Below are 14,112 nucleotides of genomic sequence, written 5' to 3'. Positions count from 1 at the left end.
TCTAAGTGTATCTGCAGAGCTCCTCTAAGTGTATCTGCAGAATAGAGGAACTCTGCACATACACTTTTTGCCGGAAACCGCTGTATGGAGGGAATGTCCCAGAACTGTCATAAATAGTCTATTTCTGACAGTTCTGGGACATTCACTCCATACAGCTGTTTCAACCGCTGTATGGAGGGAATGTCATAGAACTGTCAGAAATAGACTATTAATGACAGTTCTGGGACTGTCCTTCCATACAGCGGTTGAAACATTGTATGTATTTGTTTCCATAAATGGATCCATTTATGGAAACAAATACATACAATGTTTCAACCGCTGCATGGAAGAACAGTCCCAGAACTGTCATTAATAGTCTATTTCTGACAGTTCCATGACATTCCCTCCATACAGCGGTTGAAACAGCTGTATGGAGTGAATGTCCCAGAACTGTCAGAAATAGACAGAAACTGTCACAGAACTGTCCTTCTTCTCATCCTTCTCCTTCTTCTCATCCTTCTCCTTCTTCTCATCCTTCTTCTCATCCTTCTTCTCATCCTTCTCCTTCTTCTCATCCTTCTCCTTCTTCTCATCCTTCTTCTCATCCTTCTCCTTCTTCTCATCCTTCTCCTTCTTCTCATCCTTCTCCTTCTTCTCATCCTTCTCCTTCTTCTCATCCTTCTCCTTCTTCTCATCCTTCTCCTTCTCCTTCTTCTCATCCTTCTCCTTCTCCTTCTTCTCATCCTTCTCCTTCTCCTTCTTCTCATCCTTCTCCTTCTCCTTCTTCTCATCCTTCTCCTTCTCCTTCTTCTCATCCTTCTCCTTCTCCATCTTCTCATCCTTCTCCTTCTCCTTCTTCTCATCCTTATCCTTCTCCTTCTTCTCATCCTTCTCCTTCTCCTTCTTCTCATCCTTCTCCTTTTCCTTCTTCTCATCCTTCTCCTTCTGCTTCTCCTTCTCCTTCTTCTCATCCTTCTCCTTCTTCTCATCCTTCTCCTTCTTCTCATCCTTCTCCTTCTTCTCATCCTTCTCCTTCTTCTCATCCTTCTCCTTCTTCTCATCCTTCTCCTTCTCCTCATCCTACTCCTTCTTCTCATCCTTCTCCTTCTCCTTCTTCTCATCCTTCTCCTTCTCCTTCTTCTCATCCTTCTCCTTCTCCTTCTTCTCATCCTTCTCCTTCTCCATCTTCTCATCCTTCTCCTTCTCCTTCTTCTCATCCTTCTCCTTCTTCTCATCCTTCTCATCCTTCTCCTTCTCCTCATCCTTCTCCTTCTCCTCATCCTTCTCCTTCTCCTCATCCTTCTCCTTCTCCTCATCCTTCTCCTTCTCCTTCTTCTCATCCTTCTCCTTCTCCTCATCCTTCTCCTTCTCCTCATCCTTCTCCTTCTCCTTCTTCTCATCCTTCTCCTTCTCCTTCTTCTCATCCTTCTCCTTCTTCTCATCCTTCTCCTTCTCCTTCTTCTCATCCTTCTCCTTCTTCTCATCCTTCTCCTTCTTCTCATCCTTCTCCTTCTTCTCATCCTTCTCCTTCTTCTCATCCTTCTCCTTCTTCTTCTTCTCATCCTTCTCCTTCTTCTTCTTCTCATCCTTCTCCTTCTTCTTCTTCTCATCCTTCTCCTTCTTCTTCTTCTCATCCTTCTTCTCCTTCTTCTTCTCATCCTTCTTCTCATCCTTCTCCTTCTCCTTCTTCTCATCCTTCTCCTTCTTCTCATCCTTCTCCTTCTTCTCATCCTTCTCCTTCTTCTCATCCTTCTTCTCATCCTTCTCCTTCTTCTCATCCTTCTCCTTCTTCTCATCCTTCTTCTCATCCTTCTCCTTCTTCTCATCCTTCTTCTCATCCTTCTCCTTCTTCTCATCCTTCTCCTTCTTCTCATCCTTCTCCTTCTTCTCATCCTTCTCCTTCTCCTTCTCATCCTTCTCTTTCTTCTCATCCTTCTCCTTCGTCTCATCCTTCTTCTCCTCATCCTTCTCCTTCTTCTCATCCTTCTCCTTCGTCTCATCCTTCTTCTCCTCATCCTTCTCCTTCTTCTCATCCTTCTCCTTCTCCTTCTTCTCATCCTTCTCCTTCTCCTTCTTCTCATCCTTCTCCTTCTCCTTCTTCTCATCCTTCTCCTTCTCCTTCTCCTTCTCTTTCCTCATCTCCAAGGGCATTTAAATTAAAGGTACAGTGTTCTGCACTAATTTAAAGGCTCTCTGAAGCCTAGAAACCCTTTTTATAAGTCATCTTCGTAGCGAAGAAATTCGCATCGAATCGAATTTCACACTGGAATTCGCCGAATCAGCCGAATCGAATTTTTGAGAAATTCGCTCATCTCTAGTATTAAACCTTCAGCCTTTAGAACCACTTTATTCTCCTCCACCCTCACCTCTTACTATTGGATGTTGGTTGCACTAAATCAATGCGCTCTTGTTGGTTTTGTCCTGAATATAGTGTTGGAGGTTGCCAGGAAAGCTGCAAAACTTGTGTGATGTATTAAGCAAATCCCTCATCTTCTTCTTTTTTTCATTTTTTTATTTTTTTTTTTTTAACTTAATTCCATCTTCTGTTATTAACGTTCAAACTGGCAGTAATATTCTGTATTCTTTGGAGTGGATAGCAGGTACATTTTAAAGTGCAACAGCCACCAATACTAAATGTACAGCTCGTTCTGTCAGATCACACACAGAGACGAAAGCTAAACTTGCAATCCTTCCCTCAGGGAATCCAGATCTATTCATGTCTCTTTGGTCACTCTTGCCTTTCAGACAAATTTTGTTCTGCTTGGTAATAAACATATATTTAAATTACACTTTTTTTATTTTTTCTTTTGTAGGTTTATACAGAAGCAGAATCAGAAATACAGCGTGTGGACCAAGAGGCATTTCCTGTAAATAAGTCTCTTCAGAAGTAAGTTCTGGATCCGTAATTCTGCAAAACACAATGCCATATATCATTGTTACCCATTTCAAACCTTACAAAAAAGATAGGTGTGTATTTTTTTTTTTGCTTTTTTTTTAAAGTGAAGTTCACCTTTTGAAAAAAAAAGAAATAAATAAAGGTACATTTTATTTTGCAGGTTACAAAAACATGGATTTTTTTTTTCTCGCTAAGGAGCCTGCAGAGTTCCTGCAGACTCTCAGGATAGCTGTCTTCCTGTACCTATGATACAGGCCAGCAGTTACTTGAGAGCTTGAGGATCAATGGACTACGCAGATGCTCACCAGTGTACTTCATTGAGAACTATGAGCCGTCAGCAGCAAGGGCTTGACAGTACTTAGTCTATTTATTGACAGGAAATTGTGAATGAATGACACAGCCGGGTGGACAGAGCTCCACACGGCTGTACTGTTTTCAAATTGGGACAGGGACTGGGAAGGTGTGGGTGCTGGTGGGGGAGAAGGTGAAGATGCTGGAACATGTTACATGTTCCACTCTAAAAATGGGTGGAATATGTAACGTGTTCCAAAGGTGAACTTATCCTTTTAAAGTGTGTTTATTTACAAATATAAAAAAATATAAATTACGTAATTGGGAGTTGATATTATATTATGTATGCTTAAATTCGAAGTTCGCCTTTTAAGGAAACAAATTAACTTTTTTTTTTTCTCTGCAAAAATATGTGCATTTATAATTTTTTCCTACAAAAGCCTGCAAAGCATTGCATTCTTGATCAGTGGTTTGCCAGTGCAATGTCAGGCTCCTGCACGTTTTCCCTCCTGCTTCCTGCCTGTACCTCCTATACGGGTTTTCAGTTAAAAAGCTGGAGGAAGAATGAATGGATTCCGAGTGTGCTGATCAGTGTGCTTTTAGTCAATTGAGATCTACAAGTCTGTCTTCAGCAGTAGTGGACTTGTAGTTCATTTACAGGGATCTGTGAATGAATAGACACAGCTGTGCAGGCAAAGCCTTGCACAGCCATGCTGGTTTCAAATGTCAAAAATATAGAAGAACCCCATACTCGCTGTCAAGAGGGAGGGGAGGCTCAGGGGGTGGGGGGTTGAAACATGTTACACCCTAAATATTAGTGTAATAGGCTTTGAAGGCTAAGCTCACCTTTAGAACTAGCTAAAATAAAATCAGTACAAGGGACATAATTTAGTCAGTAGGATGTAGCCCTTGTGCTGATTCCTCTTTAGTTAGTAGAAATCCTCCTTAGCTTATGCCCCCCCACTGCCATAATCTTCTGGGGCGGTGGAGGTTACTACAATGAATGGGCTGTCACACTCATCAAGAGTCTGACTACGCCCCACTCTTTCCTCCCAGCTCCTTCATTCATTCATTCATAGAAGACATACTACAGCTTCTAAGGATGGAAAGTGATCTCTGAATAGAGGACAGGCAGACAATTGAATGAAAATCTATGATAGGAGGTGGACTTTCAAGTGGTAGGGCTTGTATGACTGGAGCAGCTGGAGGGAAAGAGTGGGCATTGTGGAGCTCTCATAGTGAGAGCCTGTGGAAGCCGGACTGATACCTGTGGTATGCAGAAAGAACTGTGCGGTACTGCAGACTCCATACTTACTATTTGCTGATTTTGTGTTTATGCGTTCCCTATTTAAGTAAAGTTGGGTTTCCTTTTTTTTTTTTATAAATTAAAAGCATTCCTTTTTTTTTTTTTTTTTTTTTGAGACCTACAGATTTGCAATCTTTTTCAGTCTGCTAGATCTATAAACTGTCACATGATAGAGGGGGCAACATTACAGCTCCCTCTGATTTGGTTGGGGAGCGCTGGTGTGATATGTATCACATAGCATGTTGACAGATCATCAAACACCAACATGTTTCGTCTCCACACACCTTATCAGTGGATGTTTTGCATGTATAATGTTGGGTTAAAAATGCTGCACGATTGAATCAGTCCTCATCAAGGAGGCAGAAATATCTGGAAACCTGGTGATCTCAGTAAGATCTTTTAAGTAGTTGACGCGTATGATATGACGCTTGTGGAAATTTTTGTGATGGTCAGTAAAAAGTGTTGAAATGTATCTGTGCAGACGTGCAGCTTCTCGTATTTTCTTACAGAGTGTATTGAGAACTGTAACAGCGAATGCTCCCTTTCTAATGAGGATGAGGGGCAGAGTAACCCTATAAAGGTTTATTCAGTGGCTGTACTATAAAAAGGGCTGCATAGATGATGCCTGCAATACGTTCATAAAATGATCTACGTTTGAATGGATAGGAACTTGGTGAGAAGATGTATTTTTTGTTGATTATGGGTGGAGTATTTAAGCACAAGTTTCTCCTGTTATTGAACTATGAAATGATATGAGTAAGAACAATTATGGAGTGAGGCCAATGTCTCTAGTAGTATGATGATCCACGGATGGAGTAACTGAATGAACAAGTGCTTTAATTTTAACAGTCTCATCTAAGAGGCAGTATTCAAAAGGTCTAGAGCAGCAATTGGCAAACTACTGTCCGCGGGCCGTATACGGCCCGGCGGACCTTTTAATCCGGCCCGCGGAGCTAGGCTCCCGCTAGGCTCCTCTCACAGTCCGCCCTGAAGACCGGTGTAGCATGAAAATCTGTCTCCTATGAGGATCTGTCCCCCTCGACGTATCTGCGCATGTGCCGGAGATCGCCGATCGGCTGCTAATGCCTGAAACTGGCACATGCGCAGATACGTCGAGGGGGACAGATCCTCATAGGAGACAGATTTTCATGCTACACCGGAACGGCGCGGGAACACGGCGAGAGGAACGCGCGGAGCAAAGGTAAGTGAATTGACACAGGGGGGACTTGGGGACTTAATATGGGGAATGAATTACTATAGGGGGGATGAATTACTATATGGGGGATGAATTACTATAGGGGGGATTAATTACTATATGGGGGATGAATTACTATATGGGGGATGAATTACTATATGGGGGATGAATTACTATATGGGGGATGAATTACTATGGGGGATGAATTACTATGGGGGATGAATTACTATGGGGGATGAATTACTATATGGGGGATTAATTACTATGCTTACTATGGGGGAATATTACTATACTTACTATGGATGACACATACACATCATTCATCTACTCTTGGTCCGGCCCCCGGGTCCAATATATGAACCCATTGCGGCCCTCAAGTCAAAAAGTTTGCCCACCCCTGGTCTAGAGGATAAAGTTCATTTTTCCATGGATGAAGTTTGGCATAAAGATTTGAGCCCAGTTTACTGTACAGCTGGTGTAAGTTATGTGCAATTGATTGCTAAATCCAGTTATGGTCAGAGCGTCTCAGTTTGTATGTATGGAGGAAAAAAGGACTGCATGGATAGATCCATATAATAATTATTACAAAATATATTGTATAATTATTAAATAAAATAAGACAATGTGTGCTATCAAGAAAAAAATCTGAAGAACTAACTACTTGAGCCGCTGCAATAACACGTAAAAGTGATCCCACTCTCAAAACATAGACTGGTAACAATAGTGTTGCACTAACTCATATATAATAACCAAAATACTTAAAATTTTTATTGAACTATCACAATTGTTATAAATCGTGCTTGAAAAGTGCTTGTTCTATACGATGTGCTCCAAAAAGCTGAAACTTTCAGGGACCGTGCTCCACTGTGACTTTGTGCACCTCCACCTAAATATACGGATGGCCGCTCACCTCATACTGTGGACCTATAAATTAATACCGGTCGACCAAGCATAGTAATTCCACCAAAGATGCTCCAGATGGCAGTAAACAGCTGATGACCGGCACCCCTCAGATGATACAATACACGGAACTCTTCTCAGTTTACACTCCACATGTATGAAGAGAAGGGGACCGCTCCCATAGCATAATACCGTTTATTTCAGAATAAAATATGTTCCAGAGTAACACTCACATGGTATTGAACATAACAGATCATTTTTTACATAAAACTTCCGGTCCGCAAGTAAACTGGCAATGACGTCACCAGGTTCCGTCCCACGCGTTACGCCACCAACCACGTAGTTTTGTCGGGGTTTTCCGAGTTCCGTGTATAATGTCCTTTAAGATGGTGCCTGTCATCAGCTCTTTGCTGCCATCTGGAGCATCTTTGGTTGAATTACTATGCTTGGTCGACCTATATTAATTTATAGGTCCACTGTATGAGGTGAGTGGCCATCCGTATATCTAGGTGGAGGTGCACAAAGTCATTGTGGAGCACTGTCCCTGAAAAGTTTCAGCTTTTTGGATCACATTGTATAGAACAAGCACTTTTTCAAGCACGATTTAAATTTTGATTGAACCATCACAATTGTTATAAAGTATTTTGGTGGTTATATATATTATTGTATGTATACGAGTTAGTACAACACTATTGTTACATGTCTGTTGTATACTTATTGAAATCACCTCTGATAAAGATATTCAATGTTTAACCCAGTTGCGTAGAGATATTGGGGCTGTTTGGAGTCCTGTGTGGTTTATGGGGTTAAGATCTATGATCTTCATAATAGGGTTGGCTGTCTGTATATTGGATGGTTAGATCTTCGCTCTGTATATTGGATGGTTAGATCCTTGCTCTGTATATTGGATGGTTAGATACTCCTCTGTATATTGGATGGTTAGATCCTTGCTCTGTATATTGGATGGTTAGATACTCCTCTGTATGTGGGTTTGGGTCATGGGTGCTCAACCTGTGGCCCTTCAACTATTGTGGAATGGATGGTTAGATCTTCGCTCTGTATATTGGATGGTTAGATCTTCACTCTATATTTTGGATGGGTAGATCTTCGCTCTGTATATTGGATGGGTAGATCTTCGCTCTGTATATTGGATGGGTAGATCTTCGCTCTGTATATTGGATGGGTAGATCTTCGCTCTGTATATTGGATGGGTAGATCTTCGCTCTGTATATTGGATGGTTAGATCTTCGCTCTGTATATTGGATGGTTAGATACTCCTCTGTATGCGGGTTTGGGTCATGGGTGCTTAACCTGTGGCCCTTCAGCTGTTGTGGAATGGATGGTTAGATCCTCTGTCTGTGGAATGGATGGTTAGATCCTCGGTCTGTATAATGGATGGTTAGATCCTCGGTCTGTATGGTGGATGGTTAGATCCTTGGTCTGTATAATGGATGGTTAGATCCTCGGTCTGTATAATGGATGGTTAGATCCTCGGTCTGTATAATGGATGGTTAGATCCTCGGTCTGTATAATGGATGGTTAGATTCTCGGTCTGTATAGTGGATGGTTAGATCCTCGGTCTGTATAATGGATGGTTAGATCCTTGGTCTGTATAATGGATGGTTAGATCCTCGGTCTGTATAATGGATGGTTAGATCCTCGGTCTGTATAATGGATGGTTAGTTCCTCGGTCTGTATAATGGATGGTTAGATCCTCGGTCTGTATAATGGATGGTTAGATCCTCGGTCTGTATAATGGATGGTTAGATCCTCGGTCTGTATAATGAGGGTTTAGATCCTCGACCTGTATATTGGGGGTTTAGATCCTCGACCTGTATATTGGGGGTTTAGAGCCTTGGAATGTAAATGGGGAGGGGATTTAGAGCGGGAGTTTACGCCTTCTGTCTGTATATTGAGGGGTTTAGATCCTTGGTCTGTATAATGGGGAGGTTTAGATCCTCAGTTTGAATAGTAGAAATATCCAAGCTTTTTTCTTTAGCTATTCACCTAGGTGAAGGTACACAGTTTCTGTCCCCCCGATTACACCTCACCTTTTATACCTATTTGTTGATATTTTATAGTCTTTTACATAAACTATAATAAAATAGAGCATTTTTATAGATAATACCTCAAAAAACACCATTAAGCGATCATAGTGATAAGTCTGTATCAGATCTATAGTCGGTGTTCACCTATTCAGAAAAAAATGAAAAGGTGATCTAACACTGTACACTCTTCCCACCGCCCCAGGCCCCTCTGTACTTACCTCCGTGGAAGCTGAGCTGCCATTGCCCATGCAGCTGGTGCAGAGAATTTGAAGTCCCACACTTCTCTGTGCAGCACTTCTGGGATCAGAGCAATTCTGACTGGTCAGTACCGGCACGGAGCATTGCTCTGATCCGTCCCAGAAGTACTGCACAGAGAAGAGAGGGGACTTAAAGTGAAACTGCACTGCATGTGAGTACGACAAACCAGAAATGATAATGAATTCATTGTTAATATTCAAAGCAAACTCTCCCATGCATCCATGTCTCCATGCTTTATTTTGCTGAAAAATAATTTTGAAAAACGCCACCCAGCATTTCTGGCAGAGGCCATCTTGAGTAAGGGCAGATGATTCATGTAGCATTTACTCTGGAATCCATCTGCACTTGCCTCAGGCATTAGCTGAGCTGAGAACCCTCCCCTCCTGAAGACTGCTGGGATGTGTGACTTCATTTGCCTAGGGAGGAAACCAGGAAGTAACAGTAAAGTATATAATATTTAAATTTCTTCAATCTATTTACTAATACTAGCAGCATAAGGATTAGAAATAGTCAATGTTGATTGAGAAAGTGAAATACTGCTTCAAAATCCCTGGAGCAATGCACCAGCTGCATGGGCACTGACAGCTCTGCGCCCACTGAGGGAAGTATTGTGGGGGGTAGGGAGGGTGTACAGTGTTAGGTCCCCTTTTCAGATACAATTGAACAGATGGTCTAACACTTATATCTCCTTTTTGTTTAAAGCAGAGCACCACAATTTATTTTTAAGTAACTCCCCCCTTTCTCCATTATAAAGTATGTATGTATTATATTTCTAATCTTCACTCTCCACTCCCAGCGTGTTTTTTCAACTGCATTGGTGGTCCTCTTCAGGGCAGTATGACCGTGTTATTCTGCCCATTTGCTACAAACCCAGCCTGTCTTTACAAGTCTCCGTAGGGGGTGCGTCATTACACAGCCTGGGCTTGCAGTACTCCAAGGGTGAGCGGTGCTCACACATCTGTAAGTGAGTGCCGCTCAGTCTGGAAAGAATTTCTGCCCCCCACTGCTGCGAGAAAATGTCAGAGAGCTATAGGAGGTTTTAAAAATTGTGGGGGTTGGGGGTGAGGCTGGAGTTCTGCATTAAATGTTTTCTATTTAGCAGTTTCTTTAAAGAGACCCTGTGACAGCTCTGCATCTGCTGGGGCTGCTGACATCACTTCCAAGATGATCTCAGGACTTTTAAATGTCTACATGGGGGGGCGTTTATTTACGTAAATATATGCAATGTATTTAGTGTGCATGTACACTGCTCAGAAAATTAAAGGAACACTTTGAAAACTCATCTGATCTCAATGGGGACAAATCTCTTGTTTAATATCTATACTGATATGGACTGGGTAATGTGTTAGGAATGTAAGGACGCCCCATCGTTTGGAAATTAAAATAATCAACCTACAGAGGACTGAATTCAAAGACACCCCGAAAGTCAAAATGGGAAAAAAATGATGCAGCAGGCTAGTCAATTTTGCTGAAATTTCATTGCAGCAACTCAGAATGGTCCTCAGTAGTTTGTATGGCCCCCACATGCTTGTATGCATGCCTGACAATGTCGGGGAAGGCTCCTAATGAGATGATGGATGGTGTGTGGGTTTGTAGGGCTGTGGCAGTGCTCATCCTGTTCCTCCTTGCACAAAGGAGCAGATAGCGGTCCTGCTGATGGGTTAAGGACCTTCTACAGCCCTGTCCAGCTCTCTTAGAGTAACTGTCTGTCTCCTGGAATCTCCTCCATGCTCTTGAGACTGTGCTGGGAGACACCGCAAACCTTCTTGCAATGGAACGTATTGATGTGCCATCCTGGAGGAGTTGGACTGCCTGTTCAACCTTTGTAAGGTCCAGGTATCGCCTCATGCTACCAGTTTGACACTGACCCTAGCCAAATGCAATACTTGTGAAAAAACAGAAAAGATGAGTAGGGAAAAAATGTCAGTGGCCTCCACCTGTAAAACCTTTCCTGTTTTGGTGGTCGTCTCATTGTTGCCCATCTAGTGCACCTCTTAATTTCATTAACACCAAAGCAGCTGAAACTGATTAACATCCCCCTCTGCTACTTCACTGACCAGATCAATATCCCAGGAGTTTCATTAACTTGATGCTACACTCTTTAACTCAATTCTTTAACCATTAGCCGCCCAGCCAATGGCCATTTGGCGGCCGGCAAAATCCTTCAGCGTTCCGGGTGGACGCCATATGGCGTCCTCCCGGGCATGCGCAGTTTGCGCTCCTGCAGAGCCGCGCAACGGTGCGATCTGTCACCGGCCGCATACCTCGGACACGGCCAATGACAGATCTGAGTACCGGCCCCGTTGCTGGTACCATGTGACCTGCTGTGACCAATCACAGCAGGTCACATGACAGTTGTATACAATGGATGACTTCATTCATGCCATCCATTGTATACTAGTGTGCCTAGCTGTGAATGGTCACAGCGATCACATGCGCAAGCTGGGCCAATCTCCGCCCAGCTGTGTCATGTGATTAGCCATGGCCAAATCAAAGCTAAGCACAAAAAAAAAAAAGCCCTGAATGAATCGATGTCATTCAGGTAAATGCTTGCTTATAGCAAAGTAATTCTTTGCTATAAGCAAATTGTGTAAAAAAAAAAAATACTGTTCACTTCCCCAAAGTAGTACAATGTTACTATGGTAACATTGTACTACTTTGGTCAAAGTGAAATATGAAAAAAAAAGAAAAAAATTGAATAAAAATTAAAAATAATAAAATTAAAAAAAAAAGTTTCATACTGTCACCAGTCAGTGTCCCTGTTCACCGCCATGCCAGTTATATGATGACACTGTACTGCACTGGTGACAGTATGTTAAAAAAAAAAAAAAAAATTGTGAAATGTTTTTAATTTTCCAAAAAATTATGACAAAAAAAATACAACTTCAAAAAACTCTCCATGCCTCTTATGAAGTACGTCGGACTGTCTACTCTGCAAAAAGGGGTCATTTGGGGGATGTCTGTACTGTTCTGACATTCTTGGACCTCAAGAAATTAGATTGGCTGTCAGTACTTCAGGATTGATCAATATTCAGATCTATACCATAGTTTGTGAACTCTATAACTTTCCTACAGACTAAAAAATACATCCTAATTTGAGTTATTTTCACCAAAGACATGTAGCAGAATACATCTCGGCCTAAATTTATGAAGAACAATTATTTATTTGCAAACTTTTATAACAGAAACAAAGAAAAACGTGTGATTTTTTTTTTTTTTTTTTTTTTTTTCTTCAAACTTTTCAGTCTTTTTTTGTTAATTTAGCAAAAAATAAAAACCCCAGCGGTGATTAAATACCACCAAAAGAAAGCTCTAGTTGTGTGAAGAAAATGATAACATTTTAGTTTGGGTACAATGTTGTATTGACCGCGCAATTGTCATTCAAAGTGTGAGAGCGCTGAAACCTGAAAACTGGCCTGGGCAGGAAGGTGTAAAAGTGGCCGGTATGGAAGTGGTTAAGGTTATTGGTAGTCATTTTTCAGTGTAAACTGCTGTTGCAATTGCTTACTGCTGTTTGCTTTGTTCACTAGAGTTCAGCTTTAATAGTTTTGTAAAGAGCTCTTAATTTGTTGTGTATGATGACATTTTCTTGCTACTATTTATTTTGCATAACTTTGTATTTGTTTTGTTGCAGAGCTTTGCAGCATTTGGCAAGACTGAAGGAGCTGGTAGGGGACAACACTACAAAACAGGACCAAGAAAAGAACGAAGGAATATAAATACGGAATGAGCTGACAGGCTAAGCGATTGCTATGAGTGAATAGGGAGTGTACGGGAACCCTGGCAGACTTATTGGGCTTTATTTACTGAAACTGGAGAGTGCAAAATCTGATGCAAATGTGCATGGTAGCCAATTGGCTTCTAACTTCAACTTGTTTAGCTAAGTTTTCACAAAAAACATCTGGAAGCTGATTGGTCTCTATGCACAGCTGCACCAGACTTTGCTTTTTTTCAGTTTTAGTAAATAATTGCCATAATGTTGTGGATTTCGCTTTTTCCTCACAGCATGCAACTGTGTAATGTTGAAGTGAACCGACTAGACTGTAAACTCAGAATAAACAGGCTTCATGTTATCTGACCCTACTCACTGCTGCCTCCAGTGTGATGTACATGTATACTGCACTGCCTGGAGTGAGTTTGTTCAGCCTTCCATTCTCATTATAGAATGTGAACCCAGTAACTAGCAGGTCACTAATGAGTGAAACATGAATCTCTTACCATATTAATCTCTTGAATGTGTTTAAATATTTAATACAACTTAACTTTTTTCCTTATCTGATGTTTGCATTGGTATGTATTTTGTATGTTTACATATTTTAACACAATGCAGAAAAAAGTGTTGGCAAAGTGTGTATACAGTATTTAAAATATTGCCTGTGCCATATTAAAGTTATTTATTTTGTTCAGTTTCTGGCTCCTCTGATTTATAACCACTTCCTGTCTGGAGCAACTTTTTACATTGTTTTGCACAGGTTAAAATCTTTATTTTCCTCCCCTTTTTTTTTTTTTGCTGGAAAATTACTTAACCACTTGCTCCCCAGAGGATTTAACCCCCCCCCCCCTCTTCCAGGCCATTTTTTTCTGATACGGCGCTGTGTTACTGTAACTGGTCATGCAATGCTGTACAAAAATTAAATTCATGTCTCCCCCCCACCCCACCCCCATAGAGCCTTCTTTCAGTGGTATTTGATCGCCTGTGCATTTTTTTTTTTGCACTGTAAACAAAGACTGACAATTTTAAAAAAAGAAAAATATTTTTGACTTTTTTAAAAGAAAAAAAATTTACTGGATATAATTTATAGCAAAATCAAATTTCTTCATACATTTAGGACAAAATGTATTCTTTTAATTGGTTTACGTGAAAGTTATAGCGTCTACAAATGGCGGTATATACACTGGTATTTTCTTTTTATATATATACTAGTAATGGCGGCGATCAGTGATTTTATTTTTTTTTTTAATTGTGGGACTGCGGCGGGCATTCTGACACTGGGGGGAAACTGACTAACTGCCACTGACATCCCAATGACCCATCCACAAGATGAGACTAGAAGAGAGAAACCCTAAAAATAGGAAACTAATGCAGCCATCACATTTAAGAATTGGTAAGCTGCAATATAATAAATGTTTGCTTTTGGGTTTAAAGAAAAAAAAAAGTAAGACTTTAAATAACAAGCATGTATATACTTGTATACTTACCTGCTGTGTGCAGTGGTTTTGCACAGAGCATCTGTATCCT

General features: G+C 41.1%; 1 protein-coding gene across 5 annotated transcripts in view; it reads left to right on the top strand.

Annotated features, from left to right (window-relative positions):
* The window catches only part of CUNH18orf54 (chromosome unknown C18orf54 homolog), a 51,444-nt gene extending 38,165 nt beyond the window's left edge, over window positions 1-13,279 (top strand). For all 5 annotated transcript variants that reach the window (XM_089690096.1, XM_089690095.1, XM_089690092.1 and 2 more), the window contains 2 exons: window positions 2,793-2,866; window positions 12,508-13,279. In XM_089690096.1, the coding sequence (XP_089546222.1) occupies window positions 2,793-2,866; window positions 12,508-12,592 (159 nt within the window). In that variant the 3' untranslated portion in view covers window positions 12,593-13,279. The remainder of the gene's footprint in view (window positions 1-2,792; window positions 2,867-12,507) is intronic.
* The last annotated feature ends 833 nt before the right edge of the window (window positions 13,280-14,112 follow it).

Source organism: Staurois parvus, unplaced genomic scaffold (genome assembly GCF_062004578.1).
Source record: "Staurois parvus isolate SC_StPar_1 unplaced genomic scaffold, SC_StPar_1.0 ptg000513l, whole genome shotgun sequence".
Lineage (NCBI taxonomy): Eukaryota > Metazoa > Chordata > Amphibia > Anura > Ranidae > Staurois > Staurois parvus.
This window is presented reverse-complemented; position numbering and strand designations above follow the sequence as displayed.